The 20637-nt window shown below is 47.2% G+C and overlaps 1 protein-coding gene across 4 annotated transcripts in view; it reads left to right on the top strand.

The window, feature by feature from the left end:
* Positions 1-20637, top strand: part of FRY (FRY microtubule binding protein) — a 247779-nt gene that overhangs the window by 76509 nt on the left and 150633 nt on the right. For all 4 annotated transcript variants that reach the window (XM_075562770.1, XM_075562769.1, XM_075562768.1 and 1 more), the window contains exons 3-4: positions 9518-9571; positions 19741-19880. In XM_075562770.1, the coding sequence (XP_075418885.1) occupies positions 9518-9571; positions 19741-19880 (194 nt within the window). The remainder of the gene's footprint in view (positions 1-9517; positions 9572-19740; positions 19881-20637) is intronic.

The raw sequence follows: 20637 nt of genomic DNA, 5'->3' as shown, positions 1-20637 counted from the left end.
CATAGCCCTACGGGGAACAACACGAGACACACTGAGGGAATTGCACCCGATCTGACCCCACCACACGCAGGCAAAACACTAAGGGTGTGCAACACAACAGCAAGGGGAACAGAGCAACGAAGTCCCAAGGAAGTACCAAAAATAGACTTTGGGGCCAGGGCGTGGCATCCCATCAGACTCAATTGGAAAACACTCTTAAAGGTCAACAAACAGACCTTGAACTATTTACAGGCTTTTCTTTCTTTTTTGTTGTTGGCTTTTGTTGTTGTTTTGTTTTCTTTTGTTGCTTTGTTTTGCTCTGTCTTGCTTTTTGTGCATATTATTATCTCTGCAGGTCTAGCTAGATAAGATAGGTGGGATAAACAAGCTGGAGGAGAAAACAACAGGACCAACGGTTCTGGGGGACATAGGAGAAGGGGAGGTGGGGGAAAGGAAGTGGGTGTTAACAAACCCAAGGACAAGGGAACAACAACTGATCCAAAATCGATGGCATGGAAGGTGTAGGAGGCCTAGTAGGGCTTGATCAAGGGCAATGTAACCCAGAGGAATTACTGAAACTCAAATGAAGGCTGAACATGATAGTGGGACAAGAGGAAAGTAAAAGGAAATAGAGGAAAGGACTAGGAGGCAAAGGGCATTTATAGACGTCTAAATAAAGGCATGTACATATGCAAATATATTTATATTTGACAATGGGGAACTGGATCTATGTTCATATATTTATAGCTTGAGTATTAAGGTATCAGATGGCCATCGGGCCTCTACTCAAGTACTACCTCAATGCAAGAATACTTTTGTTCTATTAAACTGGCATTCTGTGATGCTCACCTTCCTGACACGATTGCTGGAGACAAAGTGGGTGCATAAGCACATGTGGTGAAGAAAGCTGATGGTGCCTGGCTATCAAAAGATATAGTGTCTTGTGTCTTAAAGGCTTGAAGCTAAACAAGCAGCCATCTAGCTCAGAAGCAACAAAGCCCACATGGAAGAAGCACACCTGCCTGTGTGATCATGAGGTGTCGATGGGATCAGGTATTAGGCATCAAAGAACAAAAAAAATTATATCATTGTGAATGAAGAGGAATGTGGAGTGGAGACCCAAAACCCATCTGTAGGCAACTGGACATCCCTTACAGAAGGGTCACTGGGAGGAGATGAGCCAGTCAGGGTGCAGTGTAGCAACGATGAAGAATACAACCTTCCTCTAGTTCTTTAATGCTTCCTCCCTACCATTATCATGATCCCAATTCTACTTTATAAATCCAGCTAGACCAGAGGATGGACACTGGTACAGATACGAAGTGGAAACACAGGGAACCCAGGACAGATGATCCCCTCAGGACCAGTGATGAGAGTAGTTATACCAGGAGGGTGGGGTGGCAAGGGGGAACCGATTACAAAGATCTACATATGACCCCCTCCCTGGGGGACGGACAACAGAAAAGTGGGTGAAGGGAGACGTCAGACAGTATAAGACACGACAAAATAATAATAATTTATAAATTATCAAGGGTTCATGAGGGAGGGAGGGGAGGGGGAAAATGAGGAGCTGGTATCAAGGGCTCAAGTAGAAAGCAAATATTTCGCGAATGATGATGGCAACGCATGTACAAATGTGCTTGACATATGGATGGATGGATGGATGGATGGATGGATGGATGGATGGATGGATGGATGGATTATGGTAAGAGTTGTACGAACCCCAATAAAAGGATTTTTAAGAGAAAAAGGAGTGTCACTCTTCCATAACCAAAAGTTGACCTTTGCCCGTTTTCCTCTGCGTGGTTCTCCGCTCTGGATGGCTCGTGCTTCAAGGCGGTGCTTCTTTCATAATGCCACTGGTACAACTGGGCAAAAGGAAACGATGCCGTCACAGGACACACCATAGTCATAAAAGCATCACGTTGTGTTTTAATTTTAGATGGATCTTTGGTTTTCAGCGTGCTGCCATTGGATAAAAGAAAAACACTTGCAAATCTTTCAAAGAGTCCTTCACCCGTAAGCTGCTGAGCAAATCTACTTCCAGACGGAGTCAAGCATGGAATCTTTCTCGAATCATTGGTGTATATTTGGAGCTTGGGATTCTCTGGGAGGTCCAGAAAGATCATTCTGGTGTGCAGTTTGTGATCCTCAGAGTTAGGTATACGCACAAAGGAATCTCAATATTGGGAAGTAGGCTTTGTGTTTTATCTTCTATTATGGAATCGCGGGTGCCCACATGGATCTTTACTGGATGGGTGTTGAGTGAACCTGGAAACTCCCTTCTCAGGAAGGAGGACGTGGTCACCGTTCTCAGTGGAATCCGCAGGGGAAGCCTGCTTTATTTCTTGGATACCTTCATGTGTTTTTCATCAAGCACAGTCTCAGTGTTTACGAAGGGAAGTGGATTTGTTTTTCAGTATTTGTTTCGACATAACATTTCTCCATTTATTTAGGTCTTCTGAAACTTATCTCAGGGATTAAAAAAACAAACAAATGAAAAATAGTCTATCCTTAGATTTATTCCTAGGTAATTGATGTTTTTGATGTGATTATAAATGGCATTTTAAAAGTTTTAAAAGTTTAATTGGCATATAATCCACATATCCAATTCAGTAGCTCCATCACATCAAGAAGAGTTGCGGAACCTGTTTTAGAACATTTTGTTCACTCTTGTACTCATCTTGTATTCCCTCCCCACTTCCCCCCAACCCTCCTTGCTGTACCCCTAAGGAACCATTAATCTAGTCCCTGTCTCTCTGGATTTACCTATCCTGGATTTCATTAAAAAATAACAAAGTGAAGCAGATTTTTTTATTAAAAAGAGTAGAAAATATTGAAAACTAGAACAAATTTACAATTGATCAGAAGGAAGGTCAAATGACAGGACGTTAAATTCTGCCCCAGATGCAACAGTCCGCTTCCCGAAGCTCTCTGCCTGCTAGCAGGGCTGTCCACACCCTGGTCCGTGTCCTGAGGGATTTACTGGAGGCTTCGCCGTTGTCTAAGAAGGGAAAGACGTTTGAAAGAACTTCACACACCGTTGCCCTTCTCTTTCGCTGCAAGATTTGAGTGTGTCAATGGTGGTGGTGACACACACTTGACCCCTGTCACTCAGTGACACTTTTGGACCATGCCCCTCACCTGCTTGTTTCTTTACGATGCTTTGGTGACCACGGAAACCAACACCGAACTCGCCGCAATCAAGGCCATGCTGACTCATAGAGACCCTGCAGAACTGAGTAGAGCTGCCCCCCGGGGGTTCCCAGATTCTCACTCATCACAGAGGATGTAGAAAACCATCTTTCTACCTCCGAGCAGTTGGTGGTTTTGAACTACTGACCTTGCATGCGGAGCCCAACTCATGACCAGCCAATCGGGCCTGGTGGTGTGGTTGGTTACAAGTGCTTTTCCGTAAATGAAATTCAGGACAGGTAGTATTCGTTTTGTTGTGTTTTCAAATTCTTAAAAGATATTCTCTTCCGTTGTGCAGATGGCCTATAAATGGCGGGTAGACACCTGCACTTGCCTTTAAACTTCTAAACCTCAGGGAGGTTGACTCCCTCCTGGGCCGTGCTGCAGGGCATTATCCCATGTAACCGACATAGACAGCGGCGCTCCAGCGCTGCCATCCTGCCCCAGCCCTTTGCAGCTTCTCCGGCACGACTCCCTTTGGTGTCTGGTCTTTGGAATGTTTCCTGTAGAATCGAAATGTACGGCTCCAGCAATGTAATACTCGATCACTGTCTAACCATGTTTTCAGAACTGCCCATTGGCAGTGTTTAAGAGTAACTGAACATTTGGACCGAATTTACATTGAAGCAGGAGGGGAAAAGGCACTGCTTCTAGCCAACAACCTACTGTGCGGTGTCCCACAGGACTAAGTGAACGCACAGCACCTGGTATGAAGCTCTGTGTCTGTGTCGCATTCTAACGTCTCTGTTAGGTGCCTTTAGAAAGCCCCGGCATATTGGCAGTGTGGGCTTAGAACTGGCCTCTAGACTTGGAAAAGTCAGTTTTGCAACCCTGCGTAAGTGGGGAAGTATTTGATGTGTAATGTCTTCACTGGTATGGCTTTTAAATGAGTCAACATCCAAAAAAAACCAACCCTCAAACTCACTGCCATCAGGTCAATTCCAGTTCATCGCTACCCTGCGGGACAGGGTAGAGCTGCCCCTGTTGAGCTTCTGAGAGCGCTTCTTTGGGGAGTAGAGAGCCGTCTTTCTCCTGAGAAGCGGCTGGTTAATTCGAACTGACAGCCTTGCAGACTGCAGCCCAGAGTGTAACCCTGTGCCCCGGGCACCTCGTTAAGCTCTAGACGTGCAAATGTCACGGCGGTTTCCATCTGTGGAAGGGAAGTGTCTGAAAACAGGACTTTGCTGATCTGTCTGAGAAAAGGAAGAAGAGCGTCTACAGAGAACCTGAATGTGGAGCTGGAAAAATACTCCCTGCCATTGAGTCGGTGCTGACTCACAGCGACCCTAGACGACAGGGTAGAACCACCCCTTTGCTGAGAATGCGACTCTTTGCAGGAATAGAAAGCCCTGTCTTTCTCCCTCAGAGCAGCTGGTGGTTTCGAACTGTTGACCTTGCAGTTTTCAGCCTCATCAGTAAATACTATGCCACCTGTAACAGCCAGTCAAACCTTAACTTATTACGTATTTTAATTCTGGACCCGTTGTATTTGGCATAATGATGGGTTGTCCTCATGTGCTACCGTATTCTGAGATTTGACCTTCTTAAAAAATGGGCTGGCCAAGCAACAAGTTCGAGTAAACACACAAAAGAGTTGCGTATCGTGTGGTCCCAAATATTTCATTTCTTCCTAAAAAAAATTTTTAAAACTACACACTTAGAAGTTCTTTTCACAATAACAAAACTGCAAAATGGCTGATTTTCTTCATTGATTCGTGTTTCCAGTTTGATTTAAGCCAAAACCTTGTCTTCAGTTTAAATATGTCAACATGCAATATCGGTGGGTTGGACTGTTTTCATGTTTATCAATCATACATGAGTTTTCCAGTGGCTCAGTCCATTGGTGGAAAAGTTACATGAATAGTTTTCAGACAAAACAGTACACAGAGAAGACTGATGGAGAACACTGTAGGCACTCCTTCTCAATTTCACTCTGTCTCTGCGTCCTAGAAATAAACGGTGGCTACACAACTTTGTTTGTTTACCATTCAGAAATTCCCAGTTAGTCTACTGTGGTATTAGAAGTCTCTTGGTCCTGTTTTGATCCAAAAATTTACTCGTTTTGAAGAAAAACTATTCCACAAAACCACATCTAGATTTCTCGTTATGGGATCTGCAGATGCAACAATTTCAGAGTCTAAATGTTACACTTGCTACTCCATTCTTAATTTTTTTACTACTGCAAGGAGTGGATGCAGAATATGTCCCAAATTCTGCCATATGTGTGTTGTCGTTAGTGATTCAGGAGCTCTGGTGGCCATGGCAGGTTCTGAGCTGGGCTGCGAACCACAAGGTCAGGAGTTGAGTTTGAACCCACCAGCCGTTCCCCTGGAGAAAGATAAGACTTCTGCTTTCATAAAGACTTAGTGTGGAACCACAGGAGCAGTGCTGCTCTGTCTGTGAGGTCACTGCGAGTCAGAATGGACTCCGGGCCAGTGAGTTTGGTGTTATTTGCAGTAGTAGTCGTAGTAGTAATGTGAGTTAGTTAGTTTATTGTGCCAACCTGGCCGATAAACACGTGGGGTTAATTGAAGGGTGGAGAGATAAATGACTCAGTGAGCCTCACCTTTCCATTTCTTGGGTCTCTTGCTTTCTGATGGTCGGACCAGGGTGCAGCTGCCTTAGCCAGTTCCCTACTTTAGCTTGCAAGACTCACTTCCTGCGAGACATCCCTGAGGAGAAGCCACATGGACCTACCCCGATGCAGCCCTGGGTGCTGGAGCAGCCGTGTGGAGACCCCTGACAGCGTTCACTGATTTGGCTTTCCTCCTGAAGTCGGCATCATTGCATCTGTTTTGTAAGATGGAGGAGGACTTTGTGGATTAGTGTTGGACATATGGGTTTCTGTTGGACCTGTGGGCTTGGGTAGCACTAGGTTGGGATGTTTTATTGATGTGCACTTACCCTTTATATATAAACTCGCTCTCGTACATGAGTGCCTGTGGACTTGTTTCTGTAGAGTACCCAGACTGACACAGAATGGCAGCCTTAATGCTCCAACGCTCGCACCCTTTAGATCTGAACAGTCAGTAGAAGTCTCTTCTAATTCCGTGCATTTGAAAAATGGAATTGATGTTCGAGTTATGTTAGGGACCCACAGATCCTTTTATTAGGGTCTCTGCAAATGTTCGTTTTCCACCTGGTGGTTGCTGCTTCGGAACACTGGCATGTCAAACCAGGTCGTTGTGTCAGTGTGGTTCTACCATAGCAAATGCATTTGAATGATGCCAAATAAGTAGAATCTGAAAAACAAGTACAACCCATGAAATAGATGTTTGAATTTGGACATTAACACAAATATCAATATTTGAAAAATTTGCCTTGGGGTATGTAATTTACTTCTTTGGGCCTTAGATAGTCCAAAGAACTAGCCCTACCAAGGCAGTCATCACGAGTTTCATCGTTGGTGGTATAGTCTTTGTTGCAGGTCCCTTCACAGGTCTCTAGGAAAGGATCGTTCCACACACGCGCTCACCCACCATCCCTTGATGGTGCCACACCTCCGTTCACAGGACAGCTGCTGGCCGGTACCCGAGCGGGCGAGCGTCATGGCACAGAGCACGATGCAATTACAGGGCATGCTCAACCCAGAGCTGTGTCAGGTACACCATGGACCCCGTGAGGATGGTGCCCCCCGTGTGGGTATGAGAGATACCTGTTTGTTTGTACCAAGGCAGAGTCTTGCTGGCCCTCCTGCCCAGAGTTCCCGGGTCAGCCGATAGGGATGTACACGATAGTTCTCTCAAAACAAACCAGAGATGTGTTATCTATTCGGATAAGCCATCCTTGCCCAGGAACCACTGGGAGCCAGTGGCGTTTTGGGTGAATGTAGTACGAGTTAGACTCGGTAGCCCACCCCCATCTCTGGTCTATTAGAAACTAAATAAATAGCACACTCCCAAGAGACCTGCTGAGATAGGAAGGTTCCGTTACATCGAGGTGGGAGAACCCTAGGAGGCCAGTAGCCATGATGGAGTTGAAGTGTAGGGGTCTCAGAGTTGAAACAACTGGGTGCTCTGATCACACCGTGTGATTACAGCCGAGGAGACAGGGCTTCCTGGTTGACCAGAGACTGGCGAAACCCCAGAGACTATGGCCCTTCACCACCGTTCACGTCTGGAAATGAACTCACCTCGTGACTCAGTTTTCAGCCAAAGCGATAGCTAAATCTGAACTCAGAATCTCCAACGCATGCCATCAAGTCTGTGCCTACACAGAACAGCTCCGGGAGGACGGGGGAACCGCCCCTGTGGTCTCACAGGAAGCAGTAGAAAGCCTGTCTTCCTCCCAAGATAGGTTTATCGGGAAACAATACAGTGAGGGAAACGTCAGTGACTTGAGACAAGAAGGACAGCTTTGATCGAGGCAAAGGTAGGCAAGAAGGAGTAGTGGAAACAGGAAACTCGGAGGGGGTGGGAGGCGGGGTGGGGGGTGATGAGTGATGGGGTGGCAGCCATCAAGGGCATGAAACAAAACATGGAGGTGTTCAAAGGAAGATCGGATTTTCCATTTGATTTTCTCAGCAAGCCTTCACCCAGCTCACAATAAGGAAATTTCTGAAGGAAGAAAGGATGGCTGCCTTGGAAAGCTCTGGGGACCTGAATTTGCCGGAGGCTCCAGTAGTTCTCGCTTGTCTGTGACAGAAATTTCTTCTCTGGCTTTTTAGAGCTTGTCTGTGGTCTTTCCTCTTTTACTCTTTATTTTTATTCTTATCCTGACCTTGTTATTTTCTTCTTTCTGTTCTGTTTTGTTGCTGAGTGTTTGTGTGGAGTCTCCCAGTGTGTGGCGCACAGCAGGAGTGGGTGCAGAGAGACCATAAGTGAGGCCGCGGTTGATGGGGAAGGAGGTCAAGAGAACTTGTGGAGCAATCCTTGAATGTGGAAAAGGGGCGGGAGCCTTAGAGCTGATTGTAATGAGGTATATACAAATATGGTTTCAGTGATTTAACTAGGCAAGTTTCGGTGTGTGAATATTATGTTAAGAAAACTATGGAAAGGAAGAAAGAAACCAGACTTGGCCTGTGGTTTCCATGGGCGAAGGAGGGAGAGTTGCTCCTGAGGGACTCTGAGTTCTCGGTGCTGGTGGAGCAGTTTGGAGAGGGTTAACAATCGTGGTTGTGCAGCACGAGCGTGTCGTCCCTGGCACTGAGTTACACACGTCGAAGGTGTTGACTTGGAGACTCTTGTTGGGTATAATTTTGCCACAACTGGACAAGATAATTCCACCAACAGCAGTAAGTATAAGGAAGGAGGAAATGTTCTCGAATTGATGGTGATGATGGTTGTACAGCTCTTCTTGATGTGGTTCACCTACTGAATTGTATGAGGTGTGGATGCAGTGCCAATAAAACAGATTAAAAACATGAAACGCCTATGCCACAGTCCTACTCTGACACCCGGGGTCACGGTGAGCTGGGAGTGACTCGGGGCACCCAACAACAGAAGTGCTGAAATGCTGCAGACCGATCCCATTGTTGTTATTGTGGGGTTCCCATTGGAAGCATGAGGCCACCTGTGGCAACAGACTTTTTGTCCCAGCGCTATATGAGGGGGCTTCCAAAACATCGTGGAAAAATAGAATTAAAAGGCACCAAATTCCCCCACAAACTTTCTGAAGTGCCTTCTGTGTTACGATGAATCGCAAGGTTGGTGCAGTAACGACCAAACAGACCTCCCTGGTCACAATCAGAAAACCTGACAGAGAGTTTCTCACTCATCTAAGGAATCTTTGTGTTTGTCCAGGTGGACTAGAGAAACAAAGTCCTAGACATACTCATATGTGTATAAGAAAGAGCTTTATATACAAGAGCAATTGAATATTGGGAAAACATCCCAGCCCAGTCCAGGTCAAGTCCATAAGTCCGATATTAGCCCATCTTCCCGACCAATCTATAAAGTCCTCTTCGGACTCACAGAACCCATGCAATGACACTGAATACAGCATGTTCACAGGCCAGTGGGTGGGAAGTTGTGTGGATCCAGTGGTGTTGTAAGCATCTCAGCGCTGGCAGGGGTCTCCACGAGGCTCCCCAGCTCCAGGGCTCTAGCACAGCTCCAGGGGTCTTCTCAGCCGGAATGTTTCGCAGGGAGTGAGCGTGTGTCCTGCCTCCAGTGAGCTATTTATTCCCATTGCGCCTCCAAATGAGGTCATCAGGCTGCGACCTGATTGACAGGCTAAACTCCACCCCTTCACTCCCAAGTCTCATATTGACAACAATTGATGTAACGACCACATCTTTCATCCCACAAAGGGCAAAAATGAGTAACAATAACATTTCTTTGATCAAAAAAAATTAAAAAGAGCCTGTGATCATTGTTCTTAAATGTATTCTCTTTCTCTCTAGGAAAAGCCATTGACAAAGTCGCTCCAGCGTGGAGAAGACCCGCAGTTTGATCAGGTACGTGATGTGCTCTGTGCGTACTCGGCTGGGTCCTACTGATGTCAGGTGTGCACGGTGCATGGTGACCGGGTCTGTGCTGGCGAAGTCCTCTAAGGCCGTGCTGGGTGTGCGGTCTGAAGATAGAGAGACAGTCTCTATCCCTGCGGTTACACAGTACTAGGAAGGGGGCTTCCAGATGTCCACGGGGGGGGGGGGGATTGTTATCCTTTCATTCCATTTCTCCATGAACTTTCTGGAGCGCCCTGGTAAATCCAGTGCCCGGACAATGTCTGTTGTTTTCACAGGAAAGAGCTGGAATGATACGGTCAGCCCTCGATTGATTTGTAAGGTCTGGGTACCAGGATTAAAGAAGCTGAGAAGGAATCGTTTGAAGTTAAATTCCGTTTAAAGAATTTATGGAGATTCTGGACTCTGTAAGGCTCAGATCTCTGCACTAGAATGAGACGTATTTCCATCCAACAGTTTCTTTCGGTGCCTACTCTTGCCTGAAGGGGCCATAGTGGTGCAGTGGGAAGCTCTCAGCTGCTAGTGGAGAGGTTGGTGGTTTGAACTCACAGTGGCTTCTTGAGAAAACAGACCTGTCCGTCTGCTCCCATGTAGATTACCGCCTGGGAAACCCTACGGGGCAGCTGCACTCTGTCATACACAGTTGCTGTCTTAGTCTGGATTCTCTATGCCTTAGCGTCTAAGGGATCCAAACCAGTGGCACTCAAATAGAGAAATAGCTTCAAGGAAATGGCCGGCACAATGTGGAAGCTGGCAAGTCCCAAACCTGAGGGTGAGGCGGCAGGTGGATCATGCCAACCCAGATAGAAACGAATCCAAAGTACACTGACCTACAGGGACAAAGACAGTGACGAACGAAGCCGAGGGCAGAGTGTGGTTACAGAACTCTCCAGTGAAGAGGGCGGCAGGGGGGTTACAGGTAGAACAGACAGGTGTCAACTTGGGAAGTCACAAGGTAACGTCAAAGGAAGCGGAGAGACCTCTTTAACATAGAACAAAGAGGAAACGTGTTAGAAAGCATGCCGATCTCGTCAACACTGCAGGGACAGCCATGCAGAAAAGGACAAGAAAACGCATCGCCAGAATGACTTCATCACGGGAAGGTTGGGGGGAAATTCAGCACCCCCCCCCCACACACACACACAAACACAGAGTTAAATGATGGCCCTAAATGCATACCCGTCAATAGTTATACTGGATTATAAATGGATTAACGAAGTAGTCCTGAAACAGAATATCGCAATGGATAATAACACAAGGCCCATCAATCTACTGTCCAGGACAGTGGTTCTCAACCTTCCTCACACCGCGACCCTTTCATACAGTTCCTCATGTGGTGGTGACCCCCACCCCAACCATAAACTTATTGTTGTTGCTAGTTCATCACTGTCATTTTGCTGCTGTTGCGAATTGGGCAATCCCTATGAAAGGGTCATTTGACCCCCTATGGAGATGTGACCCACAGGCTGAGAACTGCTGGTCTAGAAGAAACACACATGAGACACAAGGACAAAAATAGTCCCCCAAAAAATCAAAGGATGGAAAAAAAATTAACTAATGGCCATCGAAGAAGAAGAGCAGGAGTGGCAGTATTCATTTCCAATAATATATTTTAAAAACTCGGACCTCTAAATGATGGTCAATTGAACAATAGCACATCGTAGCTCTGATAAATATTTACGCACCCAATGAAAGAGCCTCAAAATGCACTATGTAAGCGGGAAATGCAGAGCTCCACCAACCTTCCTCCCATCTCGGTGACACACTCTTCTTCATATAATCCAGCTCCTCTGGTGATCTGCCGAGCACACAGGGAGAACCAGTGTGAAGAGAGGATCTGGCCCTGTGACACGCCTTTCCTGACTGTAAACCAGGCAGCATTCCCTGGTTCTGTCCTCACAACTGCCTCTGATCCATGTTCAAGTTGAGCATGATCACAGTGAAGGATTCTGGAATTTCCATTCTTCCCAAGGGTTTCTACAGGGTGTTAGGATCCACACCGTCGAATGCCTTCGCACAGTCGGTAAAATTCAAGTAAACATCTTTCTGGTATTGTCTGCTTTCAGCCAATCCAAAATGGCCACTGTTGGTCCATTTCCGCTCTCTGAGGCCTAGGACACTGAGATGTATGCGTTCCATTTCATCTTTGACAACTTACAATTGTCCTGGATTCATACGGAAACCTCCACTCCCACTGGCTTTACTCCGTTCCCTTCACCGTGGTCCGCTCGACTTTGAAAAGCACCTACTGGGAGCCATGCTTTAAGTCCCTCTGACCCACGGGGCTCGTTCCCTGACGCAGCTCCGACAGCGGGCTCCTCCATCCATAAGGCCTTCAGTGTACGACGCCGTCCCAACGCTGTGCATACCGTTTGGGGCAGCTGGCCCGTCTGACGTGGGCAGCAGATTCCTTCTCTTCAGTCTGTTCTTAGCCTGGAAGCGCCGCCTGTTCACAGTGGGTTACAGTGTTGAAATGCCACTGACATATTGTACAACCAGTGTGAGATACTAGTGGGACACTTCAGTACACTACTTTCAGGGAAGGTGGGAACTCGTCAGAGACAGAAGAACTAAACAGCGCCGTCAGCCACCTTGACCTCATACTTACCTACTAAGAACTCCACCGACACAGGCACATTCGCTTCCTCGCCCATGAACGCCCTCCAGAGTAGAACGCCGGCCACAAAGCAAGCCTCGCTCACTTTAAAAGTATCAGCTATTACAAAGCATCTTCTCAGACCACAATGCTATAAGATGTAAGCCATCAATAGGAAGATCGAGGGGATACGTGTAAGCTGAGTAACACCCGGGTTAAAAACGACTCTGTTATAGAAGAAATATAAATTAAAATTCCTTGATCAAAAGAGAATGGAAAAACACCAGAAACAAAGTGGAAACTGCAAAAGCAGTTGTTCACATGTCAGTTGATGGCAGTAAATGTGCACAGCAGAAAGAATCAACCATGTCCCCCGGCACTTCTGAAAACGAGAAAAATAGCAACAAAAGATGCCTACGTTGACTGAAACATCATAAAACCCACAATAAAGACTAGGGCAGCAATAAAAGAAACAGAAATTCAATAATAATAATAATTTATAAATTGTTAAAGGTTCAGGAGGGAGGGGGCAATAAGGAGCTGATACCAAGGGCTCCAGTAGAAAGAAAATGTATAGAAAATGATGATGGCGACCTATGTACAAATATTCTTGACACAATGGATGCATGGATGCATTGTGGTAAGAGCTGTATGAGCCCCCAATAAAATGATTGATATAAAAAAGAAGCAAATTCAATAAAGAGAATTGACAAGAAGTTGGCCCGCTGAAAGGCTAACAAATCTACAAGCGAGAGGAAGATTCCCGCCACACAGACGAGAAACGAGATGGTGTCACAGCAGAACTAAAGGAGACTAGCGGGTGGCCGAGTGCTCTAGTGAGCTGTGCTCTGACCAGTGGGAAAGCCCAGTCGAGGTTGCCACATCTCCAGAAATGCACTGCTGACCTAAACTAAGATGGGCTGAGGCAGAACACCTGAACAGACCCAGCCCTGGGAAGAAGTTGCTCGGGTCCCTGAGAACTCCCAACACGTTGATTGGTATCGTGTGTGGAGGATGCGCCAATCAAACAAGTGCTAGCTCACTGCCGTCGAGTCTAAGCTGACGCTTAGAGAACCCATCGTACAAGGTACAACTGTCCCGGTGGGGTTCTGAGACTGCAACTCTTTTCAGGAGTAGAGAGTTCTGTCTTTCTCCCAGGGAGGGGCTGGTGGTTTCAGATTGGTGACCTTGCATTTAACAGCCCAAATGTGTAACAACTATGCCACCAGGGCGCGAATCAAGCTTTTTAAAAATAATTAAAAACAAAAACTCCCAACAAAAATAAAGGCCAGCCCAGATGGCATCACAGGTGAATTGTACCAACCATTCAGAGATCAATTCATTCCGATACCAATTCTACTCAAGCTGTTCTGGGGTATAGAAACGGTTGGACAACTCTTAAGTTCATTTTAGGAAGCAAATTCAATCCTAATCACAAGATCAAGCAGAGACATCACTAACAAAGGAAACAATAGACTAATCCCCTTCATTAACATAGATGCAAACATTCTTAGCACAATCCGAGCCAATAGAAGCCAGCAATATATTAAAAAAATTAAAGGAAAAAAGCACACATCAGGACCAAGTGAGATTTGTGCCAAGCATCCAAGGATCGTTCAACGTTAGAAAAATAGCTGCTATTTACACATCATTTGCTGCAATTCTGTCAGCATTTTCTATTGGGAGTTTCTCTTAGATGTTGGGTACCTTATCTACATTCGTGGCCCCTTAGTTTTATGGCGTTGGCAAAGAATGTGGAAAGTCCCGTGGACCGCCAGAGAGCAGACCGATCTGTCTTGGAAGACGTCCAACCAGAGTGCCCCCTACAATCGAGCCCAGCAAGACTTCCTTGCACACACACGGGGCGTGTTATCAGGAGAGACCAGGACTTGGAGAAAGACATCGTGCTTGGTGAGTTGGAGGGTCAGTAAAGCAGCGAAGATAGTCCACATGGTCGACTGACACAGCGGCTGCAACAATGGGCTCAAATGTGTCAACCATTGTGAGGCTGCACAGTACGGAGCAGGGGTGATGTGAGTTGGCACTAACTGGATGGCACCTCACAACAACTAGTTTCGCATCATTTAAAGGACAAAACCAAGCCAGCTCTCCACCGACAGGAAGTGCATAGCACAGCGAATCCACCATCCGGAGAAGCGCTGAAATACTTCTTTTGGGAGCCTGATGCAATCCTAGTGTCCAAACCCGATTCAGTGCTTCCGTTCACTGGGAAATCAGGTGTAAATAAAACAGGGAAGCAATGACGAATTTCAGAAAGCAACTGCCATCAGATTCACACTAGTGCTACTTGGCCATTCCTGAAATGACTCTCCAGTGGAACAATGTGTTCTGGAACAGTGGTTCTCCACCTTCCTCGGGCCACGACTCTTTCATACAGTTCCTCATGTGGTGGTGACCCCCAACCCTGAAATTATTTTCGTAGTTACTTCATCAACTGTAATTTTGCTAGTGTTATGAATTGGGCGACCCCCCAATGGGTCATGACCCACAGGTTGAGAACCGCTGTTGTAGACCATGGGCTAAAGCATTCATAATCAGGTAGTGATGACATCTTTCAACTGTATTTAAGGGGGTGGTATTTTTTCATTTTTACCTAAATTATTGCTCTTTAGCCATTGATGTCACCCACTGACTCGTTGAATAAGGCAGTCCAGCAGTAAGATAGTAAAGGATTACTTCTTAAAAATGCATTTAGATTTAAGGACTCAGGACTTGGTGCCATGGTAGAGAGGACTCTGCCCTCCCACGCCCCCAAACCTGGACTAGTTTGAGCTATCAGAGCATCCGTGAAGTGACTTGAACATTATCCACCGAAAGGGCTGCTCTCTACCAGCCCACCTTGGTGCTATGAAGTATGGAGTGGGTCCCAGGAGCAGTGAGTCCAGTGTTTACTCCTGGCCCTTCTCTGCATTCAACAAGTGGAATAAAATGCTTATGAGGAATGAATGTCTTTGCTCCGGCATAAAGCATGGTCTCTCCTCACTGACGTATAGGTAAGACGCCAAAGTAAGCCTTTACAGAAGGCATCCAGTGTCTTCCCCCACCCTACTCCATCTCCTGGGATGCACAGGACCAAGCTCCTCACAGAGGGGAGAATGTGCTCATTTAAATGCAACAAGAGCATCTTTGTCCTTGAGCCAGGCGGCTCTCAGCAGCAGCACAGAGCCGGGATTCAGCTCCCTGTGGGCTTGGCTGCTCAGGAGCCAGGGCGGCCAGCCTCCCTTCCTGAGCTTGGAGGGCCAGGTCGTTGCAGCCCCACCCTTCCTTCCTGGCAGCCTGAGCTCAGATGGGCCGTACTAGAAAGATGGAAAAAGCACAGCCGCCCCTCCCTGACCTTTAGGCCGTTCAAAGAAAGCCGCCATCCTCTTGCCATGATAAATATGCCCAGCCCGTGGTGCCATCCAAGAACCGCTTCAGCATGAATGGCCTTTGAGTAGGGAGCTAAGGCGGCCCTAGCAGAAGGCTGGAGCACAGGGCTGAGGTCACCTCAAGAGAGCGAGTGGCCCCTAAGTGGACACGGGGTGGAGTGCGCCACCCAGAGGTGTTCAGGGGTCACACACCAGTCTACATCTCCTTGATGAGTGACCTGCTGTAGGGGTTGTCCTTGAAGAAGAGGGTCATCGACAGGAGACCCTCCACCAGATGGACAGACACAGTGATGACCACAGGGGGCTCAAGCGTGGCGCTGACTGGGAGGAAGGTGCAGGCCCCGGCAGGGGTTCGTTCTTGCTGTGCCCGGAGGCTGCTGGGCGTCAGAATCGACACCACAGCATTGCACAGCAACAAGGAGTGATGAAAGGAGTCCTGCCGGTGCAGCGGTTAGATGCTTGGCTGCCAACCGCAAGGTCGACAGTTCAAACCCACCAGCAGCTTTGTGAGGCAAAAGACCAAGCAATCTACCCTTCTAAAGATAAGACAGTCCAGGAAAGCCCAGTGGACCAGTTCTACGCTGTCACCCGGGGCCAGGAGTTCAGGATGGACTCAGTGGGACAGGATGCTGACAGTATCGAGGATCAGGAGTTCTCCCTGGACATTCATCCGTCCATCAAACGCCTGTGCCTTCAAGACGAGGTCACAGTTGGCCTTTTGTAATTAGAGAAGATCTTGTAAGTCCCACCCATTAAAGGTAATACAGGGCAAAGGATCACTACCTATTTATAGCCAAATGTTATATTCCTATATCTCATGACTATTAGGAGTTAGAATCCACTCAAAGGCAGTGAGTTTGTGTGTGTGTGTTGTGGAATGCCAGCTAAGAAAATTGGAAGTCATCCTTTGAACCCCTGACTGCTGCTTCCAAAATCCTTGACAATTTCAACCTATTCTCCATTTATCGTAATGTGAGCTATTGGTCCAGTTGTGAGAACTTTGGTCTTCTTTATTAAATTGTAACCCATCCTGAAGGCTTCTATCCTTGATCTTCATCAGCAAGTGCCTCAGTTCCTCCTCACTTTCAGCAACCAAGGTTGTGTCTTCTGCATAAGCCTTACTCCACTCCTGATGCCACCCTCTTCTTCGTAGATTCCAGCTCCTCGGACAGTGTGCTCAGCATATAGGTTGAATAACTATGATGATAAGCTACAACCTGGACACACACCCTCCTTGATTTTAAAGCTTGCAGTATTCGCTCGTTCTGTTCACACAACTGCCTCGCAATCCGTGTACACGTTCTGCACGAACACAATGAAGTGTTCTGGAATTCCCATTCTTCAAGGTGATCCACACAGTCGAATGCCTTGGCACAGTCAATAAAGTACAAGTGAACATCTTTCTAATATTCTCTGCTTTGAGCCAAGATCCAGCAGTGGTTTCCCTTGTTGATACCCTCTTCTGAATCTGATCTGAACCTCCGGCAGCTCCCTGTCAACGTCCCGTTGCAACCATTCTTGAAAGATCGTCGGCAAAACTTTACTTGCGCGTGGTATCAGTGATATCGTTCTGTGGTTTGAGCATTCTGTTGGTCGCCTTTCCTTGAAATGGACACAAGTATGGATCTCTTCCAAGTGGTTGGCCAAGTAGCTGTCCTCCAAATGTCCTGGACAGAGGGGTGAGTGCTTCGTCAGCTTGTCGAAATTCCATCCATCCTGGAGCCTTGTTTGGGGCTAATGTTTTCAGTGCAGCTTGAACTTCTTCCTCCAACACCACTGGTTCTTGCTCAAATGCTACCTCCTGACATGGTGGACTGTCTGCTAGTTCCTTTTGGTTCAGTGATTCCGTGTATTCTCAACATCTTGTTTTGATGCTGCCTGCGTCGTTCACTGTGTTGCCCATAAAAGCGTACAGTTCTGTAATTTGAGGGGTTTTTTCTTGGGTTCTTTCTGTTGAAGGTGTGCTGCACGTGGTCTTCCTTGTTGGTTTTCTAATCCTGGGCCTTCGCACGTTGCATATTCATCTTCTGTAGCTGCCCTGTGAAGTGTCTACTCAGCTCTTTGACGGCATCATTTCTTCGTTGGCCTTAGCTCCGCTACAATGAAGAGCCAGTCTCTGAGTCTCTCCTGACATCCATGTTGATCTTTTCTTTCTTCCCTGTTTGTGAATTACCTTGTCCTTTCTTCAACAATGATGTTCTTGTTGTCCTCACTGCAGCTCGACAAGTCTTCCTTCATCAGTGTTCAATGTGTCAAACCGGTTCTTGAGACGTATAATAACTGATCCCTTTGGCACCTTATAATCACATGGGCTGGTGTGCTTCGTCCATGTGGACTTTACTGCTTCTGAGCTAGATGGCCGCTTGTTTACCTTCAAGCCTTTAAGACCACAGATGCTATATCTTTTGATAGCTGGGCACCATCAGCTTTCTTCACCACATTTGCTTATGCACCCATTTGTCTTCAGTGATTGTGTTCAGAAGGTGAGCATCATGGAATGCCAATTTAATAGAACAAAGTGTTCTTGCATTGAGGGAGTATTTGAGTGGAGGCCCAATATCCATCTGCTACCTTACTACGAAACTTATAAATATATGCACATAGATCTATTTCCCCATCATCATATATCAATTTACTTACATATGTGCATGCCTGTATTTAGACCTCTATAAATTCCCTTTGCCTCCTAGTTTTTTCCTCTATTTCCTTTTACTTTCCTCTTGTCCCACTATCATGTTCAGCCTTCATCTGGGTGTCAGTAATTCCTCTCGGTTACATTGCCCTTGAGCAAGCCCTGGGTTTGTTAACACCACTTCCCCCTTTCCCATGTTCCCCCTGAAACCACCAGTCCCCTTGTTTTTCCTACTCCTATCTTAGGGGTTGGAATGAGTCTAATTGGAGGCACACCACCAGTTAGTGAATGAATGATGATTAGCAAAACCCAGACGCAATATTGCAACTTTGGTTATTTGTGTGTGGGGTAGATTTGCTCATTTTATGTCAACAATCATTGCTATCATATCCATTAGTGCATGTATCTGAACAACAAGTGTTTACTGGTTGGTTGGTTGGTTGGTTGGTTGGTTGTTTTTTGAGGGCTGAAGGGGGTGCTAAATGTTTTTCCAGGAGAAAGATGGGGGCGTCCACTCCCATAAAGATTTACAGTCTTGAACTCCCTGCATAGGCTCTCTGAGTGCAGATTGACTCTGCTCAGTGGGTTTGAGTTTTAGCTTTGGAGCACTCGGCACAGATGTGACGGCGGCGAGTTTGGTTTGGTTTAGTTTGGTTTAGGAAGCATAAAGGAACCCTGGTGGTATGTGTAGTGGCTAAGCCCTCTGCCACTGACCGCAAGGTCAGTGGTTCAAACCCACCAGCAGCCCCATCGGAGAAAGTTGCGGCAGTCTGCTTCTGTAGAGATTTGCATTCAGGCGTCCTCTGGGGATGTTTTACTCTGTCCTCTCTCAAAACACAAGTTCTGACCGATCATGGTGACATGATAAGGTAGAGTGAACCACCGCTGTGTTGACGAGACTTTCAGTCCTTCCCAGAGTAGACAGCCTCATCCTTCGCTGGAGGAGCGGCTGGTGGGTTCGAGCTGCTGCCCTTGCAGCTAACAGTCCATCACAGGACCCATTACACTGCCAGGCTCTGTGCTATGGGTCGCTATGGGCCAAAGCAACTCAAGAGCACCGAGGAAGGAGTATAGTGTTCTGAAGCAGGCGCTGTGGGGTAAGGATTTCTTCGAGGCTTGGGGGAACACCAGTCTGCAGTCAACCGCCGTCTGATTCCTAACATGATAGGGAGTCAAAGTCCTGACCTTTCCTGAGCCCCCAACTGTTAGGCTCTGAGGGCCATCTGTCGGCGTGAGAGCCCTGTGTTTGTGGTGGTGGCTGGGTGTCTTCGAGTGGATTCCGACTCACAGCGCTCCCATGGGTGACGGTGTAGAGCTACCCCGTAGGGCTCCCTGGGCCGCCATCCGTACAGAAGCAGCTCCCCAGTGCTTTCTCCTCGGAACCCCTAGGGGGTTAGTAGTTCAGTGCTTCACCATTCTGCCGCCAGGGCTCCCCGGAGCCTCTTGCCAAAGGACATCAAGTACAGGGGTGTCGTCAGAAAGGAACGTGTGTGTCCCGAGCGGCTTGCAGCTGTTTGTCAAGGGCAGGCTTTCTCCCACATAGGTCATCAGCTCCATGAGCTCCCTGTCGGAGTACTGCCTGCCGTCCGTCCTGCGCACGCTCTTTGACTGGTACAAGCGGCAGAATGGCATCGAGGATGAATCCCACGAGTACAGACCAAGGACGAGCAATAAGTCAAAAAGGTAAGTTTCTATTGTGTCAGACTTACGGCGGGAGGTCGGTTGCTTTCCTTTCCCTCTTCCTCCTCCACCTCCTCCTCCTTATTTAAATATATATATATATGCAAAATAGATGCAGGAAAAGACCAATGGTTTCAACTGATTTCACACGGACTGTTCCGTGATGTCCTTTAAGTGGCACCACCCCTCGGGGGAGCCTTTTCCACGCCCTCCCACCAACCTTCTCTGGAGCCCTCCGTCCCCTGAGACCCCCGTACAACCTGTGGTCGGTGTGGGTCAATCTTTGAGAGAGACAGTGCTCATTCAGCACCAGTCAACCGCCTCTTCTTTCTCCCTCACCTCTTCTGAAACCAGAAGCTCCATTGAACCCTGTCCTCCCTCAGTGACCCTCATCTTTGAATTATAGGCAACCCAGCTTCCAGCATCCCGGCCACACTCAAGCCACCACAGGGCCACAAACTGACCGGGGGGCCAAAGAAATGATCCTTTACCAATTAGGGGGACACTGTTGCTTGGTTGGTTCAAGGTCCCCTTCCTAGACTCTTCCTGGTTTGAGGTTTCGGGTGTGTAAAGATGACTAGGGTTGTGACTGGTCTGAAAAGCCCGCAAGCAGCTGTCCTTTGAAGTGGCTGAGTAAGACAGAGGTGAGAATCCCCGGAGGAAATGCTGCTTCCTTTGCCTGGAGGTCAGAAGAACTAGATGGTGCCCAGCAATGCTGTGAAACATTTTGACCTCAGGTTCTGTAAAATAATCCCATTCA

The sequence above is a fragment of the Tenrec ecaudatus genome, chromosome 11 (assembly GCF_050624435.1).
Source record: "Tenrec ecaudatus isolate mTenEca1 chromosome 11, mTenEca1.hap1, whole genome shotgun sequence".
Lineage (NCBI taxonomy): Eukaryota > Metazoa > Chordata > Mammalia > Afrosoricida > Tenrecidae > Tenrec > Tenrec ecaudatus.
Note: the sequence above shows the minus strand (reverse complement) of the source record. Positions and strands in the feature narration are given on the sequence as shown.